This window comes from Urocampus carinirostris, chromosome 4, assembly GCF_059441175.1.
Source record: "Urocampus carinirostris isolate Australia breed hairy pipefish chromosome 4, RoL_Ucar_1.0, whole genome shotgun sequence".
NCBI classification, from domain to species: Eukaryota; Metazoa; Chordata; class Actinopteri; order Syngnathiformes; family Syngnathidae; genus Urocampus; species Urocampus carinirostris.
The window spans coordinates 43,379,364-43,405,860 of NC_142352.1; the positions used below are offsets into that span (position 1 = coordinate 43,379,364).

Sequence of the window (26,497 nt, forward strand, 5' to 3'; positions counted from 1 at the left end):
TTAATAGTATAGCGCTTTATTTACAATTGGTTTCTTTGATCGTGTATAAACTGACCTAAAAAAATTGTCCGTTACTGGTAAAAAATAAAAATAGTACCATATAGTTACTTAAAAATATATATCTATCATTAAAACGTGAGCAATGTAAAGGAGTAGAAAGACAGCTACAATTTAGCTTCAGAAAAATAACATTCATAAAAAAATGACTCTCATAAGCAAATTCTTGAACTGAAGCATCGATGCAGAATTTTATTAGCAATACTCCCGCTGGGTTTTACTTCCTTTCTATACAAAATGTACACTATTTATACATCAAATAATGAATGAGCATGTTTTTGGGCCCACTTTTAAAATGGTTTGTTTAAAAAACAATATATAGCTAGGGATAAAATGTTTCTTTTAGTTATTACAATCAATAAGATTTTCTGTATATAACCTACTTATAAAAATGATTCATAAAGGCTTAAGATCAAGTACATTTGGCAGATAAAAACAATAGAAACTACAAATCCATAGTATTGCAAACCCATAAAAAAAGAGGTCTGTGGCAGCAAACAGAGTAGGAGGGTCTTATTGTGGAAATAGTTCCTAGGACAAACCCCTCATCCTCCCTTCATGCTTTCTGCAGAGACAAAGATTAGTGTCTATTAGTCTTGAACTTCTACACCTAAATGGCACCATATCGCTTGGATCCGAGTGTACATAAGGAACAAGACATGATGAGATGTTATATAAGTGTTTTTGGAATCTGATGCTGTTCATCGGCAGGCCTGCTGCACTTGATTTATCAGCTCCCCAAAACGGTCAAAGAGCCTCTCCAGCCAAGCTTCATTCTGCAGGCACTTCTGTACGGTTTCCTCATGGCCCAGCACTCCCAACTGCACACGCTGGTTGGCAATCTGGTAAGCAAGACACCATAATGAAAGTGAGTGGCTTTAAATAAAACAACAACTATAGGAGCAAGCATCTCACCTCATCCTTACACATGAGGTATGTGTGGTACTTGAAATGCTGTAGAGAGTGATAGAGAGAGAACCACTGGGTTTTTTGTTGCTCCACTGTGTATTCCTACACAAACACGGGCAATGTACAATAGTAAGCAATGTACAATTTCACCCTCTGCTGGACAGACTTTATAGTACCGTATTTTCCGCACTATAGGGCGCACCGGGTTATAGGGCGCACTCCCAAAAAATAGTTTTTGGTCCTATATCTTCCATAGATAAGGCGCACCGGATTATAAGGCGCTACAATGGGAACGTCGACAAAACAGTCAGATGATTCAGTCAAACTGATTACCCCCTTAACATTCCCAAAGCTTGCAAAGAAGCAAATACGTGTCGTAGACACGTGCGGATGCGGTGTTCGTACGATGTCACTCAAATGCATCGTTTCAAATATCATTCGGAAGGTTAAAGTCTTGGGATTCAAGAAATGCCAACCATTCCTTAGTTTCTATTTTCTTTTTCGCCTACAACTTTACTGTGCATATGACAATAAACACTTGGAATTGAGTTTAATTCACTCAACTCATCACAGCAACATCAAGACCGTTCTAAAACAAGATACCGGGAAAATATAAAGCCGCATAGCTCACATAAGTTCTCACGTTCAACAATGATACGCAATCATGGTCTTCTTACAACCGTGAGTGTAGTAAATCCAGGAGAGTAAAATATTTACAAATACAGACTAATGAAACATGTTTCTTTATGGCGTAGTTTAGCAAGCTTGCTATTCAGTCATCTTTTTCGGCCAATTGCAGGGTTTGTTTTGGCCCTCCAGCCAATCCGAGGCCCCGAATAACATCAGCCAATAGCGATCGATTCAACTGATGATTGACACATCTTTTTCGGCCAATTGCAGGGTTTGTTCCGGCCCTCTAGCCTATCCGAGGCTCCGAATAACTTTAGCCAATAGCGATCGATTCAAATGATGATTGACACATTGGTTAGCCAATGAAACGCCGGTATATAAATCCCAGCATACAACGCGGACTACTCCACGTTCGTGGGAAAATCGAGTTGGCGGCTGTTGCGTAAATTGCGAGACCTTGCGATTTAATATTGAGCCATTTATAGGGCGCACTGTATTATAAGGCGCATGGTCAGCTTTTGAAAAAAATTAAGACTTTTAGGTGCGCCTTATAGTGCGGAAAATACGGTACTTTTACAAGAAATCTCCAAAAGGGTTATGACAAGTTTATTTGGGACAGAGGAAGAAGTAATAAGAATGGTAACTATTAATACATTTAGAAAAACATGGCATCTGCTGTCATAGCAGTACGAGAAGTGGAAGTACTGGGCCTTAAATAACCCAAATAAGTCAAGTTTGAAAAGAATACTTTAATATTTTGTAGACTAAACACAGTTTAAAACATTGTAAAAGAAGTCTTTAACTCCTTTTGTAATTATTGTTAGTGGCAGGGTTTGGTCCGTATTCACCTCAAATAAAGGAGTGTAACAACTCTAAGGAGCGCAAGATAGAAGTACAAAATTCTATCAGATGTAGCCCAGTGTGTCAGTACATTTCTTTGTAAGTCAAGTCAAGTGATGTTTATTTGTATAGCCCTTAATCACAAAGAGTCTCAAAGGGCTGCTTTGCAAGTGAAACTACCGTGACTTTTATTCATTGGGTTAAAAAAAGCTACAACATTTAACTGCAGGAATATTTGACCTACTTGAGGCACTTTGTTAGACATCTTGTCTGGCATCATGGTCTTCTTGTCATAGGCAATTCCACTAAGGCGGATTTTAAAGGCGGGTTTTTCCCCATCATTTGTAGGCTCTGTCACCATCAAAATCGCTGGCAAACTATCCAGTGCTGTCTGAAGACAATAGTATATCAGGTTAGTGTTCTGCCAAAGCAAAGTATGGAGATTGGGGCCCCACTAAAACGATGGATGATCAAATTGTTGAGGTTGTTCACACAAGATGAATTGGACAAAACCCACCTTGACGACTTGCTCAGGGTGCATTTTGTGAAGCAAGCGTTTTATGTTATCGTTGATTAAGACCTCCATCTTTCTCATGTGTGGGAGGAGGAGCTCATCTGCGCGTGACAAATTAGGGAAAATCAGAGCTTTCAAGAGAAACCATCTTTAAGATTTTCAAAGCTGGGAAAAGTCTTTTCTGAAATTTACCATTGGCTCTTGTAACTTTTGTCATCACATCTTTGTTGAGGGCAACACTAACAAGCAACTCAACAAAGCTTCTGAAAGTCTCTTTCATTGTTCTTGTTTTAAGAAGTCGCAACGAAAAAGGCATAGGAGGCGTTAAATCTGTGAGAAAAAGACAAGGAAATGGGAAATAAAACGTTAGACCGCAATCCAAATAGATGTTAGAACAACTCAAGTGCTCTTTTACCATCCTCTTCTGCAGAAGATCCCGAGTCAGCGGGTGACAACGCGTCCTTCCATTTTTTCCTTTTTTTGGGCGGGGGCTCAGCTCTTGGCTTGAGAAGTTTGCTACGAGACTTTGGGCTTGGAGATGACGTGAAGGGCCCTGCTGTGAAATCCAGCAATGTCTTTACTTGAATACCCCTGTGAGGTAAATCAAAGGTAGACATCACTCGTGCAACCAAAACATGCTGTAAACTAGTGCAGTGTTAACACACCTTAATGAGTTCATGGGCTTGCAACGCGGCTTTCGGCTGCATAGTCGAACATATTCCCTTTTGTTAACCGTGTCGAGAAACTTCACATGGACCCTTTGGTAATTAGCTTTAGCATCGCCAAAGTACCCAAGATACTTCACACAGGAAACAAAACAGGATAAATTATATTTGATTATGAAGGAATAGTCACAGAAGACAAAATACGATGCATAGTTAAGAATGACACACATTTTAATATTTAAATAGACATATGCCATCATGTGAAAAGATTAAGGAAAAATATCCAAAAGTAGAAGATACATTTTATACATACATTAAGTGGGGTAAGATTTGGCTAATGACAAATGGTGTTTACATTATTAGACATTCACTTAAGTTATGTAAGCTTACACTGTTCGTGGCAGAGAAGACGCGCTTTCCATCTCTTAACTCGGGCACAAATTTCTGCAGCAAGGCTTTCTGGACTTTCCAGATGGCGGGAGGCTCCCTTCCTGTGCTCATTGTTCCCTGGTAACAACCCATTAAGAATTCAAACATTTAAATCAGAGAATTTTCTTTTGTTACGTTCTAATACGTAGTCCTTGATTTGCAGCCAGTGGCATACCTTCAAGGTCTCAATATCTTCACTCCTCACAACAAACTCATCTCTTTCCCGGTACATTCCTTCCCCTCCGCTGTCGGACAGCTCCTCGTCAGTCAACCCCTCAATCGCCACACTAAATAACTGAGCAGCTAGCTGACCAGGCTCCTGCTTGACCGCAGACGTGGTGACCGTGGTAAACGTGGTCGGCACTTGAGCAGCAGTGGATATTAGTGCTGACCGAGTGTCTGTAATGCCGAGTGTCACAGTGGGAACTGGGACTGGTTTTGCCAGAGTGGGGCTGTGGTTATCTGACGGAATGTTAAACATTTCGGTAAGAAATACAAGGATTGAAATAAATATCTTCAAAAGTATATTGTTAGTCAACGTGGGAGATAGGGAACTTGCATGAACATCTGATCTCAAACCTCCAAAAAGGCTATTTAAACAAACATGTATTCCACCAATGCATTTGTCAAAAATGTATTATGACCCACGAAAGACTTTCAACACATTAAAATACCACCACCCCCTCCTTTATGTAGCACCAACGGTGGTTCCAACCAAACATGAAGATACTTTACCTGACTTGACTTTCTGTTCTGAAGAAGGATCATCAAGAGTAGAGAGCACTGAACAGATGCTGTTCCTCAGTGCCTGGTTTCTTCCTGCCTGCTCTTCTTCATCTGAGCTGAACGATGGTAGTGTCTCAAAACTGTTCCGAAGGTCCTCATCTGGAGGTTTCTGCTGAGGACTTACTACTTGACTTTGTTGGGAAATCCGAGAACCCGATATAGTCTGAGTTTTAGGGGGTACAACACATGCTGGTGATTTGACCAAAGGTGCAGGCTTTTTGGAGCGGCCAACTGTTCTTGAAGGATTCGTGGGATACTGCTGTTTGGGGCCAGATTTAATGAATTCCAGGAAAGAGCCAATAAAACCACTTTTCACCTCTGGTTGTTTGGCCTCCACTTCCCGAATCTTTTGTCTGATCCTCTCTTGTTGTGGACATTCATCACCTAAACTTTGTGAAGGAGTTGGGCTGGCGTCACCACGTTTGGAGGTTGGTTGTTTTGCCTGCCCTGTGCGCTTGGCTGGTTTAGGTGGTACATTATCTTTACCAGACGCATCTTGTTTTGTCAAAGACTTTGAGTCAACCTCCTTTTTGGAGGATTCTGGAATACTTTGGCACTTTACAAGCTCGTTCTGAGTTGTAATTCCCTTTCCACTGCCATTGGAAGCTAACGTGTTGTAAACCTGGACTGCTGAGTGATACCTCTCAAGACATCCATCTTCTTTTAATTCAGTGGTAATTTCAGAACTATTATTGAGGTTAACAGATTTCCCTTGTTGGTTTGTAGGGATGTGTGTACAATTTAGCGTCAAAGAAATAGAGTGAGAGTTAGTGTCTGTGAGGATTGTCTGTTGAGGTGTTGAAAAACTAGGTGACATTTGTGATATATCTACAGTCTGAAATGAATTCTTGGCATCAACAGGACTTTGAATCGCAACCATTTGAGCTTCTGAGGAAGGCCTACATTTAATGAATTCTTGCGGTGTGACACCACAGGCAGCCACAGTCGCAGCCAATATGTCATCAACATTTGATAAAATATGTCTATCATCAGCAAGTAACATGGAATCTGAGAAGCAAAGAGAGTTGAGGGCAAAGTGGTTTTTAGCATCATTTGACTGGTGAATAGCAGACTGGCTATAGTGGTCTTTAGAGGAATCAGAGCATCCTGGGCTCTGCTCAGACACGATTGTGGCCAGCTGACTTTGGCCTCCAGCGACATTTGGATCCATCTGAAGATACTGGATGTTAAGCGAGCCCAAACCCTGCACTGAGTGAAGACTTTGCACTGGTACAACCTTTGAAGACATTTGAGCATTGTGAACAAGGGGCTGCTGAAGAAAAATCATCTGGTTAGGCTCGAATAAAACCTGACCACCAGTGATAAAATGGGGTTGGTCCTGGTGTTTTTGTTGTACCTCTGATGATTTGATGAGGACAGAATGTTGCTTCAGTGCCGGATTAAGAAGTGGACGAGGAGCTATAATACTGGAGTTTTTTGTCCTGGGATTGACAATTTCCTGTCTATTAATTTCACCCTGGTCATTTGGGGAGTTCATTCTTTCATCCCTAATTTGTGCTGTATTAAATTGTGCAATCTGGTCATCGGAAAGCAAAGTGCCTCTGATGACGCTTTGCGTTTTGTGGGAGTCATCCATTTTGGAAACAATATCAATCACATTGTTTTGCGCTCCAGAGGTGCCATTTGAAACTGAACCCTGCGTGGATGCCTGTTGTAAAGCCTGTAGCTCCCTTATAGGAAGTTCTTCATAAGCCAGTCCGCTGTATGTTGGTTTTATGTCTTTTAGTGATGAGCTGGAGTTATTAGTTAAACTTTCTGTTGTTGATGGGTAGGAAGCAGACACAGTTTCATAGATGTGTTTACCCTGCACTGTTGCCTGTTGAGTAATAGTAACAGGCAGTGTTTTATTCTCAGCAGAGCCTTGCATCATGTTGTAGTGTTGTGCAGTGGTAGACAGATTCTGTCCACAACCAGGATTGTAGGAGGAGCTCATGGTTTGCACTGTGGCATAACATTGGGACTGACTCATTGATACCCGGTCCTGTGTCTCTGTTGAAAACGTCACATTTGGGTCAGACTGAGAGTGTGATGAGGGATAGTTCTCAATGAGGGCCCTTTGACTCAAACCCTGAACCTGGAGACCATATTGTTTCTGGCTCAGCCCTGGACTTGAAGAGTATACAATAGACAGACCCGTTGATGGCACAGTGGCAGACAGAGTTGAAGGGGAAGGGAGAGATTTGTAGAGGGAGGACATATTGCCTGATGAAGAATACGAGGGTTGTGAATGGGTTTGTGTCGTGACATAGGTTTGGGAAAGAGTTTTTGACATAAGGCTTGACAGTTGGTTGGCAATTACAGAGTTCTGCTTTTGCTCTGGGTTAGAATAACTATTAGGGAGCTGAGATGTAAGGTTCTGAGAAAGTCTTTGACTCTCTTCATGTCTCGCAGAAATACATTTTGGGGAAAACTCTTTAGTTGATGGCACTGTAGTGCAGGAAAAGCTCTGAGTGATCGTGTTGGCTTTATGATTCAGAGCTCCATTCACTCGATGAGGAGAATCTTTTTCTGTGGAAGGCCTGCAAGATTCTGGAGTTGCACGGGGTTGGTCTTGTTGGAAGGACATCGCTCTGTCATTGTGAGATCCATAGTACCCTGGTAAGGAGTCCTCTGAATTAGGTACTTGCTCCGAGGAGGTGTGGCTACTAGAAGGCCTTTGGTGGTGTTTGATCACACTACATTCTCGCTGCAGTGATCTCTCGACAGAGCTTGAGAAAACTGTGGCCCCGTAGGATTGTGAGGCACTATGAGAGGCAGGAAGAGTTGATGGTAGAAGGCTAAACTGTGGCTGTAGGAGGTGGGGGGCTGACTCCTGAGCAGAGCGGTAGGTGGAGGACTGGATTGGTAGAGATGAGCCCAAGACGGGCCCAGAAATGTTGAAGGCAACAGCCGATGGAAGCACAGTTTGATTCGGTTTGAGTTGTTGAAGCGAGTCCTGATGAGTCAGTAGAAGACTGGTGGAAGTGCTAAGGCCTGGATCCTGGAGAGTTGCAGAAGAGTTGGCAGAGTAACTCTTGGAAGCATATGGACTGCTAAGTTGATAGCTTGACAACGCAGCTGGAGAAGGAAATGTGGAAGAAGGCAGAGCACCAGTCAAATACAGCTCGGTGGTGGAAGAGTTTGTACCTGCATTGCGAACATTGTAAAAGCAAGATATTACATTATCAAGCATCACATTTGTCAGGAAGACACAATTGTTGAGCAAAGGGACCGTAAATTTTCACCTGCAGTCCATGAAGGTGGTCGAAAGACAGGACCAATTGAAACACTAGCAGGACTTTTTGATTCCATGGATGAAAGGAAGCTCATGATGGAGGTCTCTGAAGTATTAATGTTCGATTCAAGTGCCCCTAATAGTAAACCGAAGAAGAAAAACTCAGGAAAATGCAACTATTACTATTATTATTATTACTATTATTTTAAAATAATAATAATAATCACGCTAATAATCACTCTAATTATAATAATTCAAAAACCATTTTAATAATCTAGTAGAGGGCTCAGAAATGTTGAAAAAATATAAATAACCTCACATCTGTTCTAATTTGTGTTAAAAAAACAAAACAAAAAAAAACATCACAAACATTAAAAGTAAAGGCACCAACCATTTTGGTATTTTACTTTGACCATTAGGTTACTAACCGATAGCAGCGACAGGCATGCAAGTCAGCTACCTGCTTGCATTAGGGATTCGGTGTGTTGCCCAAGGAGACTTCGACATACAACACGAGGAGCCAGGAATCAAACCCGCGACCTCTTGATCCCAAGACGAGCCTATAACTCCTGAGCTACTGCCGCCCGTTAAAGCGAATGTGCTGTACTTGCCCAGGTATCTCATAATCAATTCTACAAAATATTCATGGGCTTTCAACACATTAGAGGGCTACATTTCAAAGCAATTCTGCAATTCTACAATTCACCTGTGGCATTAGCAAGATGTGCTGTAGTGAAGGTGGGGAGCTGCTGTATTGATGTGTAGTTCTGCCGCTGAAGAAGCCCTGCATTAGGCTGTGCTGCACCATAACTGGAACTGAATGCACACAGACACACACACATACAAACACACACATCCAGATTACCTCAAATTTTACTCCAAACACTCGCGGATAAACATGATTGAAAAATACATCAAACCATCACAGTTGTAATGTACATTGTATACTGTGCAAGAACATAAACATTTGGGATTAACACTGTAGCTGCACTAATAATTCCAACTTGCAAAGTTACTGAAATAGCTTTTAAATAAATAGATCCCTGATATCCGTTGGCCTTTCCTTTCACATAATTGAATCAGATGCAATTGCCAACAATGCATGAGTGGTCTGATAAAGAGACTTTTGACTCACTGTGGCCTTCAATCACATTGTCCATAGTGGCACCCAATTAATTGACAACCTGTGTATTTGACAAATTATCTTTTTGAATTGATGTAAAAAAACGAATACGCCTTTACTTACTTTATTTTTTAAGTGGATAGGGTCAAACGAATGAGCAGGAGTTATTTACAACAACCACCAAACTTTAAGTTACTGAGTACACTGCAAAACAATCAATCTTATTTGTCACCCAATTTTTGAAGATATTCTATCCTGTGTCTGGAAAAAAATAAGAAAAAGCTTCCTTAAAACAAGCTAAATTACTATCTACAAAATGATAATTGAAACCTTCAAGTAGCAATACAATCTTCAATGTACTACGAAGACAATCGTGTTTACTGGTACATTCTCTCATTTTACCTGAAAAAAACAGGATTAAATATCACAAAATAAAAACAATTACAGTACTGTATACTTAATAGGAGCAAGATTTTGTGTTAATTGAGTGAGAATTTATTTTGCGCAGTGATTGGTTGGTTTGCTTTTATTAGTGATGAAGTTTGCGAACTTTAGTATAAAGCTCGTTCCTCCATTGTGTATCAGTAATTACAAGCAAAAACAACTCGCCTCTGTCACGAATATTTAAAACGGATAAAGTAGGACATAATTTTGGACAATGGCTTCTGAAGCTAGATGTTTTCGCTTGTCGTTTATTATATTGACTTTAGATCACTGAACAGTGAGTCAGGGAAAACATTTACAAAAATTCTATACAATTTTTATTGATAATATGTTACAGAAAGATAATGTAATTTACAACTCCCGGTAAGCGCAGATAGTAGACTCGACGCTAGCTAAACTAGCAAGGTACAACGCAATAATAACCAATGACATAGCCGTTTAAAAGTTAGACAAAACTAATAGTGTGATGTTCCAACCCCCAAAATCGCTACAGGTTCACCCCAAAAACACAATCTGTTGTACTTCTGTACTTTATACATCGAAAGCTAGGCCCTCCATCACCGACGTTTCCTTTATACGGTGACCGTACATCTTTCACTCACCTCGGCTTGATGGTCGTCGAGCCGCGGTTATAGGCCCAGGAAGCTGCGGGCTGTGCTGCCGGGGCCAGCGCGTCCGCAAAGCTGGGGCTCGGGTAGTTCCTGTCCATTATCCGGCGAACGTCTCTCTACCCCGGCAGAGCTTCGTTTGGCAGCGGCCACCCATCGTAGCGGCTGCGGTGCGGTGCGGCAGACTACTGCACTGTGCTCCGGTCAGAGCGGCACGCAGCCCGCTAACTTTGCCCGGGTGAGTTCGAGCTATTGCCCGGATGAAAAAGCGTGCCTTACCCCCACGCCCCCTTAGCATGTGTTGATTGAGTGCTGCATATACAGTACATGATTTTAGGTGCACATGATAGTGGTATTATGCCATAATACACACTCGAGAAAGTTTTCTGAAAATTCCAAATTACTCACACTGTTTAGATTTAACAATAGCGTTGTTCTTGTAGCACCATTTCCCATGTTTTCTGTTTCTGCCAAAGCAGGAACAATGCACCTGCGTGTCTACCGGCTGCCATTTAACAACAGATCACGGGTTTTGACTTGTGAATGGTTGGTCAAATAAATTCACCATTCCAACTTTTTAAGCTTGATTGTTTATGAACTAAAACATTTGGTGGGTAGATCCAAGTATTGATACTAAGCAAGCGTTTGGATTGGATCGATACTATTCTCTTGGGATCGACAATGTTTTTGCACTATTATTTTTTCGCTGCAAAGTGAAAAAGCTCTACCTTTCTCTCACTCTGCTACTGCCCAAATCTATGCCTGAATGGGTGATCGATAAACTAATATGATAGACACTATTGTAACTACTTGACTAGCCCCTCTCCATACTTGTGTGCTCTGCTGCATCCAGCCTGCAGGGCAAAATTGGGGGCAATGAAGAGTTTTAGACAGCCAGATCAAGCCCAACCCCACTAGAAGCTAAAAATTACAGAGGCAAACATGAAGCATGATGTGGACTTTTTTCATCTACAGAAAGGGACAATGCTGAGTTTCATTTGCGTGGCAACGTGGTCTGGTTCTATGGCAACACCACAAATATACATGAACCTGTGAAAAAAACAAAAAAACTAAATGTAAAAAAACAAAAATGTAGACCTGTAAATCGGTTGACACCATGGCAACAGAACTTAATTTCCCAAATATTGCGCAACGGAAGCTATTTTAGTTGTCTTGTTATATTTATTTTATTCAATATGTTTTCCATTATTCAATAATTATGATGTTTCCAAGCAGAAGGTAAAAGATCAGTAAAGATCGACACTGTACTACCCTGTCTTCACTTGGATCAGATTGATACCAATATTCCCAGGGTCGCCCGCCAACAGGTTTAATCCGCCCCACAATACAACATGAAGAGCAGCACAAGAAAAAAATGATAGGCATCATGGCAAAAAATACATGTCCAGCAGATGTCAAAAAAGTGTTAAAACACTTAATTCCCAGGGCTCCCAGTACTTTTTTTTTACTGCTTTGTGTCATCTTCAGTACTTTTAATACTATATGTAGATTTCATACCTTTTAGTACTTTTCAATTATTTCATACTTTTTCAGTAGTTATTTCAGTTTTTAGTATTTCAAGTACATGTTGTACTTTAACTAGTTTTCAGTAAATTTCCATACTTTACAGAAATTTTTCAATTTCACACTTTTTAGTATTTGTTTTCAACAGTTTTTAGTATTTATCATTACGTGTACGACTACTTTCAGTTCATTTTTTATACTTTAATACTTGTTATGGTTTTATATATGTTTATATACTTTATTTTTTCAATTTTTATACTTTTCTCATATTTTATTCTACTGAGACAAGTCTTCTACTATGTGAGTTTAATATTCCTTAGCCCGCAAAGATTAAACTAACATCGCAGGACCAAAGCCCTTCTGAAGCTCTGTTTTTATTATATTTGTAATATAGGTGGTTTCATGACATTTGTGAATACAAAGGCATGGTAATAATCACAGAACAGAACACGAATATTTTTTTTTCTTGTTTAAAACTTTTAATGATGTTGTTTTTTTAATAATTACAGATACAATGTTTGTAAAGTGCTGGTATGTAAAAGGAAATGCAAAAAAAATAAAAAAAAATTAGTCCCTATATTCATTAAAATTAAATATATAGCTAAGATTTCATTATGCGCAATATGCTTCGACTTGATACCTTTTGTTAAGTGAACAGAATTTTGTATCATTATTTTTATCTGGAGTTGGGTTTGTTTGAAAATAAGCCTTGAATGTCTGTTTAGCAGGTGTTATTGTATTGGATAACATTCATTTATTGCTTTTGTCATTTGCTTATTTATCCCCTTTACTCCCTACAAGCAGATAGATAGATAGATAGATACTTTATTCATCCCCGAAGGGAAATTCACAATTAAGTAGTTTCAGATACAGAAGATCATTCTCAATCACCTTTACAGATTTTAAAACAATAAAGCAAACTTTACAGCAACAAAACCATCCTTTAACAGTATAGAAATATTGTTTAAAAACTACTGACCCCAAAAAAAGGATGTGCTCAATCCTACTGAGCTCAATAAAATATCTTCTAAAAGTAATAACACTGTGGTACCTTGAATCACAGGTACAGTCCATTCTGTATGATTGTTTCCATGCAAAGAGAGAACATGTTTGTGTTTCTTATAGGTTGACTGACAATTGCAGTTGATGAATACTGTATATACTTCTGAGAATTTGCATATTTTCTGTATACATTTGTTGCTTCACTAATCCAATGCGTTAATAATAATAAAAACTAGGGTTTTTATTGTGTTGATTAGGCTAGGTGACCGTATAAATTATACTGTGTTTGTAAAATCATTATTTTGGTTTTAGACATTAAAAGAAGAAATAAATCGATTATAGTACTTTTTTTTTTAAAAAGAATGGCTTAATAAATTAAACAATGATAATACTTTGTGAACCCAAATTTAGGCCACTCAAGTTAAGGTACCACAATAATTTGCTATTTTAACTAATCATACATTCTAATTTACCCTTATATTCGATTCTAACACACAAAAACATACTACAGGGTAGTTTTGCAATACACGTTAGGTCAGGGGGTCACCAACCTAGGTGAGCCATATTAGCCCCGCTGACAGATTTAATCGGTCTCGCGAGACTATGCTGAAAGAAGCATTAAAAAAAGTGAACTGCTTCTAGTCAAACAATGACCTGCAGTTTTTAATGTCCACTGAATGTCTCCAAAACATGCAATAAAACACTTCCAAAGTAGCCTTATTGCATGTTTCTCAATGCAAATAATCACACGTTGTGCTTAAAAAAAGATATGTTACTTTTCAATTACTCTTAATCAAATACTTTTTGGTAAATTCATATAATTATTCGTATATTTGTGTGTGTTCCCAAACCAAATGGATAAGTTGTTACGTTAGAAATACATATCAAAATGCTACCCTTTGCACTAATCAGTGACAAAAAAGGAGCACCCAGCTTCAAAAAGGTTGGAGACTCCTGCTCTAGAATGTTAACATTAAAACTCAATTCAGGACAAATACATGAGTTTAATAGGACAAGTCAATTCCTATGGTAAAAAAAGAGGTACAAGAATCGAGTAAATCTTGTGATCTTTTGTATACATTGTAGAGCTTCTCTGGAGTGGAATCAGATGGGACACTCTTAAAGACTACCTGCGAATACGTTCAGGTTGGGTCCTAGCAAGAGAAGACAAAAACTGGTAAATACAAAAATATGAACACAACTACTACTAATAATACTAATGATGATAATCATGAATTACATAAATTTGCTAAGTCAGGGGACGGGAACTTTTTCGACTCAAAGAGCCATGAAATCAAAATATTTTTATTTGTTTTTGAGGGGCACGCCATATATTTTAGGGCAAAATTCAACAAAACCACCAATCTCGCTCTCCAGACAAAACCTAATCCTTCAGTACATTTTATTTCACTGTGTAGCATTTGATGTAATTAATAATTGCAGGGGCCTGTGTCCCATATCAACAAAATTTCCACTTAAAATTAGTCTCTCTCCTGCAATTATTTTAAGTCAAGGTAATTTTTGTCGTAAATAATGGTTTCGAAAGAAGTTTAGTAAAAATGTAACAAAATACTTTAAATGAAAAAGGATTGGAATGTATGTTTGGGAGTGCTCTATGTGTGCAGAAATCCAATCACCCCAACTGCTCACCCAATCGAATTGCTCCGGGTGCTTAGCTGTTGTTTTCTGGTGTTTACAGTTTTTCTGTGGGTTTTCATCATATAGTGTCTCAACTGTGAACATGAATTGTTCATGGCGCTTCCGTACGAAGAATTCCCTAAAGTCGTACAGCCAAAATGGTGTCTGTTGGTGTAACAACGTGACTGTAAACTGTAGTTGGGACTTTGTCCTATATATTCTGGACAAAACTACTTCACTGTTTTTTATTGTGTTGCTTCGGCTACTTATCCACTAAAAGTGGAAAGTAATGATGAAGATTACCATGGAGACATTTCTTCTCCAAGCCAGAAGTTTTCATGAAAAGCACCATCTCTTGCTCACGAACCATATGTTCCTGACCTCTTGTCTAAAGTGGATAATTTACCCTGGATAGGGAGGAGGCGGGGCATCGTGTTGCCCGCTTTTTGCAATGGCTTGCTCATAAGAGGGCAGTCCCGGGGCCTCCACGTCATCCGAAGGAAGCGGCGGTGGGAGAACAGGCTCTAACGACACTTCCTCTAGCCTACGTATGAGAGGGGCGTTGCTCCTCCTGGGACGAACCCGAACTGAGCTGTGGGAACAACACAGTGTAGACATTTGCACAATATCTATTTATTATTGTTTATTCAAGTTTTACACAGTGAGACTTCTATATACGAGCTGCTTGAGATCATCTTAACCCAGCAGCCGAGTAAGCAACAACATTTCTGCTGCTTTAGCGCGTGGCGGAGCTTCAAAGTCATTTTATCACCATCTTATTTATCCTATTGCTGTATTGTAATCTCCCATTACTATTCAAGTGTGTTTTTAATGATATAAAATATGTCTTTTGTAGCTATTTTGGATTGGATGATTTTTGGAAGGCCGACCTGATTAATTGCTTTTCAGTTACAGTAATCCCTTCGTTGTATCGTGGTTTAATTTTGGCGGTTTCGATACTTAGAGGATGGATGTTCCACGTGCATGCATTGTGTTCTGCAGCAGACAACACAAAGCAAATTCTATCACAGAGGTAGATTGCGAAGGTCTTTTTGTGTGTGTGTGTTTAGGGGTAGAGGGGGGTCTTGGGCATGACTTGTGATAGGCTAGTGAATGCTGGGAGGGCGGACAATTCCAGTGTCCTCGTTTGCCTGCGTCCCTGCGTCTTAGACGCATTATTTTTGCTGGGGACGCATAGTCTCAAATCAACGTGCGTCCCCGGGACGCAACTTTTTTGACACAAAATTGTCATTATTACCCGATTACATTTTTTTAAACAAAGATTTACCGCACTCCAAACTTTTCGTCAGGCAGATCCGCCATTGTTGTTTTGGTCTCGTGGATCGAGTTTTTGTCTGCACGCCGATCTCGAGTTGTGTGGTGAAAAGTCCGTCTCTTTTTAGAGAACCGGCTTTTTCGGCTCAACTCATTCAAGAGAGCCTGCTCTCTAACGGCTTACTTGCTTTGATGCATTATATTACGAATGATTATGTTGTATAAAGAAGTTAAGAAAAAAAGGAAGTATAAAAGGAGAAAATGAAAAAAAGACAGGTTTGAGGTTATCCCTTTAACAATCATATTACCAACAATAATTTGATGCAGAAAATGAATTAATAATTTGATGATTAAAACTGAATGAATATATAGATTTTATTATATTATTTGTCACCGATTTACAATTTCAACCTCGACAACACTAAATTTTGGGGACCCATAGATCTCTGTTGGGACCCATAGATTTTTGAGCATGCGAGTCCCCTGGACCCATCACTTTTCAGAGGTAAAATGAACACTGCAATTCGATGTCTTACCCAAAAAAACTGCTAGGCACAGCGACAGCTAGTATTTTAGCAGCTCGTTACATTGGAAAATTAAATAATCTAATTGGACTTTGAGGAAAGTCAGAAAAGTGAAAAGAAATGCTAATCATCACCGGGTGCTGCATGGACTGTTATCGGGTGCGGAAAGAGACAGAGACGGCTAATTGCGGCGTCAGGAGAGAAAGCTTGAGCGGGGCCGCGGGTCTGGCCCACTTCGACTACTACAAGCAGCTTCTAAGAGTGGCTACTTCAAGCCACCCCTGACGAGCCTGTATCTCACCAACACCAGATAGATTACCCAGAAAACGGATGTCCTCCTATTCCTCCTAATCGCTACATTTGTGACTCCTGTATTTTTATCATCACAGAGACCTGGCTCAACCAGAGGATCCCCGACGCTAACATGAAGCAAGAAAACCACTCTCTACATAGTGTTCTTCCACTGAATGGAGAAGCCCTCTAATGCAGTTGTATGATTGTATAAGGACAACCTGCAATTCTGTGTCCTGTGTTCTTATTTATAGATCTAGAGTTGTTATTTTGTTACAGTCGTATTTATTATATGTTACTGATAAGTAATAAATAAATAAATGTCTATACTTCATAGGTGTTGACTATCGCTGGACTTTTTTGGAATGCTATATTCAGTATTGCTCGAGATATAAGCAATTTTTGATACAAGTACAATAAGGGAATTAATTAATCTCGTATGTAGAGGTATTATTGTACAGTTACACTTCAAAATAGGGCTGGGCAATTGGCACAAAAACAAAATAGTGATTTTTACAATACTGGATGATTAATTTTATTCAACCCATTAAAAATAAAAAATAATGAATTGGAAAAATTATCACATAAATCAAACTATATAAAAAATATGTATATTAACAATATTTGATGGATTTTGAAGACATTTTAAACCCATCCCATCAAAAATGTCTTTCAAAAAGGTTTTTGTACAAAAATATTTTTTTCAAAAAAGTTCAGACAACAATAACGGCTTTTAAATGGGTGTTAATGTACAATTAACATTTGGTTTTCCCAATTAAAATAAAATTAAGGGGTTAGTACTTATATTAATCCTTAACATCCCGACTAAAGATTCTGCCAACTATGCAAAAACTTAGAAAATGCCTTTTTTTTCAAACTGTCAATTTTTACAATTATAAGTGTATTTGAATAATAAAAATAATACTTTAGAGTGTTGATTAACCCAAATACAGTTTTTTTTTTTTTTACAATAATATGCTCTATGCCAGGGGTGTCAAACTCATTTTAACTCGGGGGCCACACGATAGAACAAACATTCTGTTGGGGGCCGGACCAGTAGATTAAAGAGAAAGAAAAAGAGAGATAAAGAAATAAGAGAAAGAGGGGGGGATAAAGAAAGAGAGAGAGGGGGAGAGCCTGAGAAACAAAAGAGATAAAAAGAGAAGTCATGAGAGAGGGGGAAAGAAAGGGAGAGGAAGAAAGAAATCTAAAGAGAAATAGAAAGACAGAAGGAGAGAAAAGAGAAAAGAAAGCGCAAAGGGTAGGAAGAGAGAAAGAGAAAAGGAAAAAAAGGAAATTAGAGCAAAATAAGTTAAAAAGACAGAGAGAGAAAGAGACAAAGAGCAACAAAGGAAGAGAAAAAGAGAGACACAAAGAGTGAAAGACAGTGGGAGAAAAGGGATAGAAAAGAGAGAGAGAGAAATAAATACAAGTGCAGTGTCTTTGTGAGAAGCACCATTCTTTAGCAACATCAAGTTGACATATTTCAACCTGCAGCTTGTTTTTATCTTGTGCTTCTCTGAGTGTTGTCTCACGGGCCGGATTCAATCCCTTAGTGGGCCTGATCTGGCCCGCGGGCCGCCACTTTGACACCTGTGCTCTTTGCCTTACCATTAGTCACAGCATAGTAGTTCGTATAATGTTCCATTGACTTGATCAGCAAAATAGGCTAAATATATTTTAGGTGGCGGCTATTTTGTCACTTGTTGTAGAGTAAAAATACCTGTCAATACTCCACAAAGTCAGCTAACCATGATTGGTCGTTACCTAAACCCTGTGTTTATTTTCATTATGTTTCTTAACTCATCTTAATCAAATATCAAAATGTGTATTGTGAGGTATCAGTTGTTGATAGAGAAGTGAATCTTGGTAAACTTTCATAATAATTTAGAGGCTTTTTGCGATGGAATTACTGTTAACCCCGATCTCCTTTACCTGGCTTGGCTGAGGCTGTCCTTGCATTTGCCTGGACAAAAGTACCAACTCAGCAAGCCCACAAGGACAAACACGACTCCCAAAACAACCAGTGCCACTAAAAGGGAAGTGATGTCCACTCTTGAAGGTCCTTTGGTCTTCTCTGTGGAGCATCAGAAAATAATTAGCAAGCATCATATTGTGTCTCTTTCTGACTAAAACAATGAATAAAAAATAAAAAAAAGATCGCCGTTCTGACAATAAAAATTGTTTTATTGATAAACAACTTACATATAATTTGGGTATGATACTTAATGAAAAAAATAAAGCAGCAGACTGTCAATACAAGAAGCTTGACAAATATTGTGTGCTCAGGCAGACAGACAGGTTTTATAGGAGCTGCAATTGCTCTGCATGACTTGAGTCAGGCAAGGGCTTGTGTAAACAACACGTTTTACTAAATTATGTATTTTCATAGAAGCTCATTTCAGGTGAACGGATACAACCGTCATAACAGAATAATAACTGTTAAAAAAAACAACAGATTAGATGTGTCAACTAAAGCGCTATTATTGAATCCGAATTCTAATGTATTATACCAGCGTTTCCGATACCACCTCTTTAAGGTAAATGACAAAAGGCGCTCCCTTTCTCCCAATCTGTCCTTCTCTTTTTTAGAGGGAAGGCACTAGTAACTAAGAGGCGTCATCTCTGTGTATGCCTGCTTTTTGAGCTGAGCAGAGTGGTTAGGGGCAGAGGCCTGGAGTTCAATAAGTAAGACAACATGAAAAAAGAACTGTATGTAAAAATAATGAGTCGAAGCAGGAAAGGAAGCCAAATATTGATTTATACTAATGGTATTGGCTCCTGGGGTTAAAGGAGCAAAACATCATAATCCGGTGGTCCGCAGCTGATGACCCAGTCAGGCCCAAATGTTTAGGGTACACTAGCATTCCAAAGGCACCAGATGAGGTGCATCAGGCAGAAATGATTGGCAGGAATACCACCAAATTTTATTTCCAATGGGTTTTTCCAGACAGGATCTAGTGGCTACTGTGAAAGAGCAGTTGGCATTCAGGAATGTCTAAAAGACAACCAGGAAAGACTGGATGACTGCAGGAAAGTCTTTACTGGGAGTGGAGGGCCAGTCACCCTACGCACTAGTTCTGTAAAGGACACCCAAACACACTACAAAGTCAAATAAAAGAAAACAAGCCGACAGGCCCTCAGAGAGGCAGGGTGGAAGAAGGGGCAAGACGAACAGACCTTACGGCAACGACTGGAATGGAACTGGACAAAGTTCTAGGACATAGAGGAAATGCAGGGCTGGGTGGGAAAAGGTAACCTCGTTCAGGGGTCTGCGGATCCACCAATGAAAGATGAGGTGCTCATCAAGGGATTAGCAGCAACAGTACACTGCATCTGCAGGAACTAGGAAATAAAAATCAGGTCTCAAACCGCAGAGCAAAAGGGTCCAACGCTGCTGAAGAAAGGCAGGAGGGTTAAGGGCATATTCTTCTAGGAGAGCACCCCCTCGGACACTCCCCATTCTATGGGAAATACTGTACACTAATATCATATTCGATATTAGAGTTGTGAATGTTATGGCCATTGAGTGTACATTTTAATATTTAGTAGTTTATTATTACACAAAAAAATTGTCCTTACCTGCAGTGTATCGCTTCCAAAAATCATTCTGTAAAACACAAATATCGGAGTTAGTCTTCTGAATTCAGCGTGTTACTTAACATATTGCGTGACTCAACTGTAGCCTGGACATTTTCAAAAACCTCACGGGCTTCCTCGTAATTGCAGTCTTCTTCGTAACACTCTCGTTCCAAGTTTCCAGGGACGAAAATCTCAAAATCAAACCGGTTGAACAGCAGATGACGACCCAGGAACGAATTGGCCTCCCCTTCATCCGCAAACACTGACAGGCCAAACATATTGCGACATGTAAAGTCACGACAGCCAGGGCAAAAGCTTTTACTCTCTGTACTTAAGTTAATACACTGCATAAAGCACACATTGTGTTAAAAAATGATAGGACTGATTCAAAATACAGCTTCTAAATGTTACCCATTTAAAAACTGAACACATATTTTAACATTTATCATTTATTAAATCCAGATCAGTAGTCTAGATGGTAGGGCGCCCGCTCCGAGACTGGGAGGTCGCTGGTTCAAGCCTTGGCCGAGTCATACCTAAGACTTACAACATTGGTACTCATTGCCTCCCTGCTTGGCGTTCAGCATTAAGGGTTGGAATTGGGGGGTTTGGTCACCTAATGACTCCCAACACCTCAGTTGGGGGCTGGGAATCCCCTCCTCTAAATCAATCTCCCAAAAAGAGTAGGAAATGACTCTAGCCACCTCCCACTAGGGGGATATGGGTGTGGTATATATATTTATTAAATCACTAATTTTACCATTTCGTGTAACATGATTATCTCAAACATGGTTTTAATCCTCTGCAAAGAATGTTTTATAATCCTGCTGAGCTGGTGAATCAGAATGTCCGGTACAATACGGTCATGGCCAGTGGTTGTCAAATATTTCTTATTTGTTTTTTCTGTATTTTTCAGATGTAGATTTTTCTTTTGAGGCATATTGCAACAAACATCACAAGATTAACAAATCCCACAAGAGGTTTTAAGCCGAAGAATTATAGGTGAACTGTCCCCTATATAACTAGAGGGTTTTTCTATTAATAATTTCGACAAATTTTCATGTCTTTATAACAGTCATTTATTAGAAATTATTGCATGGTTTAAAGTCACGATATATACATTTAAAAGTTTCTGAAGGGTTTTCTCTTCACACATTTTCCCTCCTAAATTGTGTGAATAAGGGAAAATTCACAGAGAAATGTGAGAAATGTCCTTTCTCATAAGACTCCTGAAGTGAAGTGAAGCAAAGCAAATTTTAGAGCAATGAACTATCCCTTAGTATGGATTACCAGTTGAAGACGCACCTAATGAACACAGAATAACCTTAAAACAATGAGATGTTTATGGGCCACCACTCATCTATACAAGGCATTTGTATTGATATTGTGTTTGTAAAATATGAGTTGAGAAGCAAAATACACCTTGATATAGTTTGAGAGCGTTCTCCATCCGGGCCCCGGTGCTGTGGAATGCTCTCCCCCCTGAGATTCAATCTGCAACCTCAGTGGAAATGTTTAAATCTAAGCTTAAAACACACTTCTACTCTATAGCATATGAATAACCTATATTTTATGTTGATAATATGTGTATTATTTGCCCTCATGTAGGTTTTAGATGAGGGGATGGTGTCTTAATAGTCTCTGTGGTTTGCAATAATCTGTGGTCTGTGCAGCCCTTTGAGACTCTTTGTGATTAAGGGCTATACAAATAAACATGGCTTGATTTGACATTTGCAAATGAGATTTCAGTTTGTTTTTTTGACTTTTGTTGCACACTGTTGTTCATGGTTTTGAGTATTATAAACTGTTTACATCATTGTCACTATTGGCCAATCATGTTGCTGTTCTTTGTTATCCACAACCTTCAGGTCGAAATTGTCTTTGTGTGGTTCAAGGTTCAGGGATCATTTAACCCTTTGGGTCGTAGGGGCACCGCTTTCTTTGTTGTGTCTTGGGTTAGTACAGCCTTCCGGTGCCCATCCCTCTCCAGGCTGGTATTTGAGGTCTGGGTTTCATCTAACTATCCAAACACAAAATGCCATTTTAGACTATTAGAGGCCCTAACATCAAAATATTGGAAGAAAAGCCTTTAGGTTGACTTCCACTTTAATCAGATAATGTAATATTATATATATATATATATATATATATATATATATATATATATATATATATATATATATATATATATATATTGATTATGCAGATGATTTTATTTAGTTTTTTAATCATGTTTTTTTTGCGTCACGTTATTGCAATTTTGACTTTGTGTGGCTTTTTCTAGGTAACAAACGTACTCATTAAATTGAAGTCAAATCTCGATTCACTACTGACTAGATATTTACTTTTTTTTTTTTTAAATAATAAAGAAAATGTTAATTGTTAGCACGGCGGCGCAGTGGTTAGCGCTTGTGCGGCACAGTTCATGTCATGGGAACCTGTCGTGGGTTCAAATCCAGCTCCAGACTTCCTGTGCGGAGTTTGTATGTTCTCCCCGTGCTTGCGTGGGTTTCCTCCGGGCACTCCGGTTTCCTCCCACATTCCAAAAAACCATGCATTTCAGGTGAATTGGCCGGTCTAAATTGTCCCTAGGTGTGAATGAGCGAGCGAGTGAGTTGTCTGTCCCCGTGAGCCCTGCGATTGGCTGGCAACCAGTTCAGGGTGTCCCCTGCCCACTGCCTGGAGATGGCTGGGATGGGCTCCAGCCCCCCGCGACCCTAATGAGGATAAGCGGTACGGCTAATGAGATGAGATGAGATGTTAATTGTTAATTTAAAACAAATTAAATACATCACACATTAAAGCAGTGATTTTCAACCACTGTGCCGCGGCACACTAGTGTGAGAGATCTTTAGGTGTGCCGTGAGAAATTATCCAATGTCACTTCTTAAAATGTAAAATTTTATAAAACATTTATGAATCATTTTCTGCAAATATTATTATGTCATTGTCAAGTGTCTGTGCTGTAAAAACTTGGGGTATTATAAATTATATTGTAATTAAACATACTGTTCAGTGTCATCTTATAACATTTTTGGTAAGTGGTGTGCCGTGAAATTTTTCCAATGTAAAAAACGTGCACTGTCTCAAAAAATGTTGAAAAACACTGCATTAAAGAGACATTGTGTACTATTTGACCACTGTATGTCACTATATTGTGTCCTGCAACCAAAAACAAGTGATAAAAAGCACAAGGAAGAAAAAAAACTAAAGATTCAAAGGGACCAAACTAAACTATTTTTCTTGTATTTTCTTTTCCGCCATGCCTTTTATGAGATTCAGTTTTTTGGGTAGCTGTAGCAGCTCCCTATAGGTGAGACTTAACATTATGTAAAATAAATCCTAATTTCTCCATCCAGGAGTATTTTAAAACATGCAAGTTTAAATGTAGTTTTGTTTTAATTTATTTTTCCTATTAATTAAATCATTATTATTTTTGGGCAGCACGGCGGCGCAGTAGTTAGCGCGTGTGCGGCACAGTTCTAAGGTCTTGGGAACCTCCTGTGTGGGTTCAAATCCACCTACCGGACTTACTGTGCGGAGTTTGTATGTTCTCCCCGTGCTTGCGTGGGTTTCCTCCGGGCACTCCGGTTTCCTCCCACATTCCAAAGACATGCATTTCAGGTGGATTGGCCGGTCCAAATTGTCCTTAGGTGTGAATGAGCGAACGAGTTGTCTGTCCCTGTGTGCCCTGCGATTGGCTGGCAACCAGTTCAGGGTGTCCCCTGCCCACTGCCCAATGATTGCTGGGATGGGCTCCAGCACCCCCGCGACCCTACTGAGGATAAGCGGTGCAGCTAATGAGATGAAATGAGATTATTGTTTTTATTATGAATTATGATGTTTTTTACCACTAGGAGGCGGTAAGTTTATTTAGTGCTTACTATTGGTTAAAAACTTACTTAATTAAAATATACATATTGATTTACAGTGCATCCGGAAAGTATTCAAAGCGCTTCACTTTTTCCACATTTTGTTATGTTACAGCCTCATTCCAAATTGTATTAATTTAATCTCTTATCTCAAAATTCTACAAAAAATATTCCATTATGCCGATGTGAATTTTTTTTTTTTTTTTACTTTTTTTGAATTTATTAAAAATAGAAAACTAAGATATCACATTTACATAAGTATTCACAGCCTTTGCTTAATACTTTGTTGATCCACCTTTGGCAGCAAATACAGCCTCAAGTCTTTTTGAATATGATCCCACAATTTTAGCACACCTATCTTTAGGCAGTTTTGCCCATTCTTCTTTGCAATAAGTCTCAAGCTCAATCAGGTTGGATGGGAGACGTTTGTGCACAGCCATTTTCAGATCTCTCCAGAGATGTTAGATCGGATTCAAGTCTGGACTCTGGCTGGGCCACTCCAGGACATTCACAGAGTGGTTCTGAAGCCAATCTTTTGAGATCTTGGCTGTGTGCTTTGGGTCGTTGTCCTGCTGAAAAATGAACCTTCGCCCCAGCCTGAGGTCAAAAGCGCTCTGGAGCAGGTTTTCATCCAGGATATCTCTATATATTGCTGCATTCATTTTTCCTTCTATCCTGACTAGTCTGCCAGTTCCTGCTGCTGAAAAACATCCCCACAGCATGATGCTGCCACCACCATGCTTCACTGTAGGGATGGTATTGGCCTGGTGATGAGCGGTGCCTGGTTTCCTCCAAACATGGCGCCTGGCATTCACACCAAAGAGTTCAATCTTTGTCTCATCAGACCAGAGAATTTTGTTTCTCATGGTCTGAGAGTCATTCAGGTGCTTTTTGGCAAATTCCAGACGGGCTTCCATGTTCCTTTTACTAAGGAGTGCCTTTCGTCTGGCCACTCTACCATACAGGCCTGATTGGTGGATTGCTGGAGATGGTTGTCCTTCTGGAAGGCTCTCCTCTCTCCACAGAGGAACGCTGGAGCTCTGACAGAGTGACCATCGGGTTCTTGGTCACCTCCCTGACTAAGGCCCTTCTTCCCCGATCGCTCAGTTTAGCAGGCCGGCCAGCTCTAGGAAGAGTCCTGGTGGTTCCAAATGTCTTCCATTTACGAATAATGGAGGCCACTGTTCTCATTGGGACCTTCAAAGCAGCAGTTTTTTCTGTATCCTTCCCAAGATTTGTGCCTCAAGACAACCCTGTCTCGCAGGTCTACAGACAGTTCTTTTGACTTCATGCTTGGTGTTTGTGCTCTGACATGTACACTCAACTATGGGACCTTATATAGACAGGTTTGTGCCTTTCCAAATCATGTCCAATCAACTGAATTTACTGCGGGTGGACTCCAATTAAGCTGTAGAAAGATCTCAAGATGATCAGTGGAAAAACGATGCACCTGAGCTCAATTTTGAGCTTCATGGCAAAGGCTGTGAATACTTATGTAAATGTGATTTCTTAGTTTTCTATTTTTAATAAATTCAAAAAAAGTTAAAAAAAAAACTTTTTCACATTGTCATAATGGAGTATTTTGTGTAGAATTTTGAGATAAGAGATTAAATTAATACAATTTGGAATGAGGCTGTAACATAACAAAATGTGGAAAAAGTGAAGCGCTGTGAATACTTTCCGGATGCACTGTAGATTAACAGCAGAAATACATGAATTATCTAACAAGTTTGCATTATTTTAAATACTCATAAACCAAGACATTTGCATTTATGTGACATAACATGAGCGCCACTTGGAGGGAGCTAACATATGTCAACACATATCTTGCTGTTACGTGTACCCAGAAAAAACAAAAAGCTTGCAAAAGGCTTAGCAAAACAATTAGTAGAAAAATGTTCCAGTTTTGTCACTTTGATTCTCTGTATCTTGTATTCTTACTTGTGCTTTTTATCAGACGTTGCATTTCTTTGTAAGAAGTACTGTAATGCAGTATTAATAAAATTATGTGACACTTCCGTCAATACCAAATAGTGCATAACCGCGTTATTTTGCTACTCATGAGATGCACATCATGTATTCCAATGTCCTCCAAGTTCTGAACACACCAGGGTCTCTCACATTGTCACATACTCTCGATCCACCAGCTACCTCAATTTGATGGGTGGGTTTGTCTATATTTACATACAGAGTACAACTGAATACAGTTATGGTGGCGTCCTCGGACAACTAGTTGCCAGCCAGTCACAGGTCACACAGAGACAGACAGCTCACACGCTCATTCACACCTAGGGACAAATTGGATCAGCCAATTAACCTAACATGCATGTTTTTGGAATGACAGAGGAAACTGGAGTGCCCGGAGGAAACCCATGCAAGCACGGGGAGAACATGCGAACTCCACACAGGAAGGTTCAATCTCACGACCTCAGAACTGTGCCGCACATTCGCTGACCACTGCGCTGCCGTGCTGCTCATCAACAAATATTTGTCCTCATTTCAGCTGCATGGAATTGAATATAACAATGCCCAGCTTAATTGTTGCGTGC

At 39.5% G+C, this 26,497-nt stretch overlaps 2 protein-coding genes and 1 long non-coding RNA gene across 3 annotated transcripts in view; 1 reads left to right on the forward strand and 2 right to left on the reverse strand.

Moving 5' to 3' along the window:
• qser1 (glutamine and serine rich 1) lies at window positions 1–10,517 on the reverse strand. Its single transcript, XM_088334648.1, has 13 exons — window positions 10,235–10,517; window positions 8,772–8,881; window positions 8,076–8,201; window positions 4,780–7,977; window positions 4,220–4,506; window positions 4,006–4,122; window positions 3,616–3,749; window positions 3,366–3,541; window positions 3,143–3,280; window positions 2,954–3,051; window positions 2,681–2,827; window positions 973–1,068; window positions 1–899 (listed from the first exon to the last, which is right to left on the reverse strand). The coding sequence occupies exons 1-13, from the start codon at window positions 10,339–10,341 to the stop codon at window positions 759–761; spliced, it is 4,875 nt and encodes a 1,624-aa protein (XP_088190774.1). The 5' UTR covers window positions 10,342–10,517; the 3' UTR covers window positions 1–758.
• LOC148367644 (uncharacterized) lies at window positions 10,144–26,485 on the forward strand. Its single transcript, XR_015850354.1, has 3 exons — window positions 10,144–10,478; window positions 13,853–13,943; window positions 26,293–26,485. It is a non-coding gene; the product is annotated as an uncharacterized LOC148367644 (long non-coding RNA).
• prrg4 (proline rich Gla (G-carboxyglutamic acid) 4 (transmembrane)) overlaps window positions 13,751–26,497 on the reverse strand; it is a 17,123-nt gene continuing 4,376 nt past the window's right edge. The window contains exons 2-6 of the mRNA XM_088334649.1: window positions 20,175–20,338; window positions 20,077–20,104; window positions 18,430–18,571; window positions 14,811–14,996; window positions 13,751–13,920 (exon numbers count right to left, since the gene is read on the reverse strand). Of these exons, the coding sequence (XP_088190775.1) occupies window positions 13,893–13,920; window positions 14,811–14,996; window positions 18,430–18,571; window positions 20,077–20,104; window positions 20,175–20,338 (548 nt within the window). The 3' untranslated portion in view covers window positions 13,751–13,892. The remainder of the gene's footprint in view (window positions 13,921–14,810; window positions 14,997–18,429; window positions 18,572–20,076; window positions 20,105–20,174; window positions 20,339–26,497) is intronic.

Coding starts and splice junctions, on each gene's coding strand:
- qser1 (XM_088334648.1), bottom strand. CDS start 10,341: ATGGACAGGAACTACCCGAGCCCCAGCTTTGCGGACGCGCTGGCCCCG. Junction 4,123..4,219: donor AAGATATTGAGACCTTGAAG/GTATGCCACTGG, acceptor GGTTGTTACCAG/GGAACAATGAGCACAGGAAG. Junction 900..972: donor ACCTCATGTGTAAGGATGAG/GTGAGATGCTTG, acceptor CTTGCTTACCAG/ATTGCCAACCAGCGTGTGCA.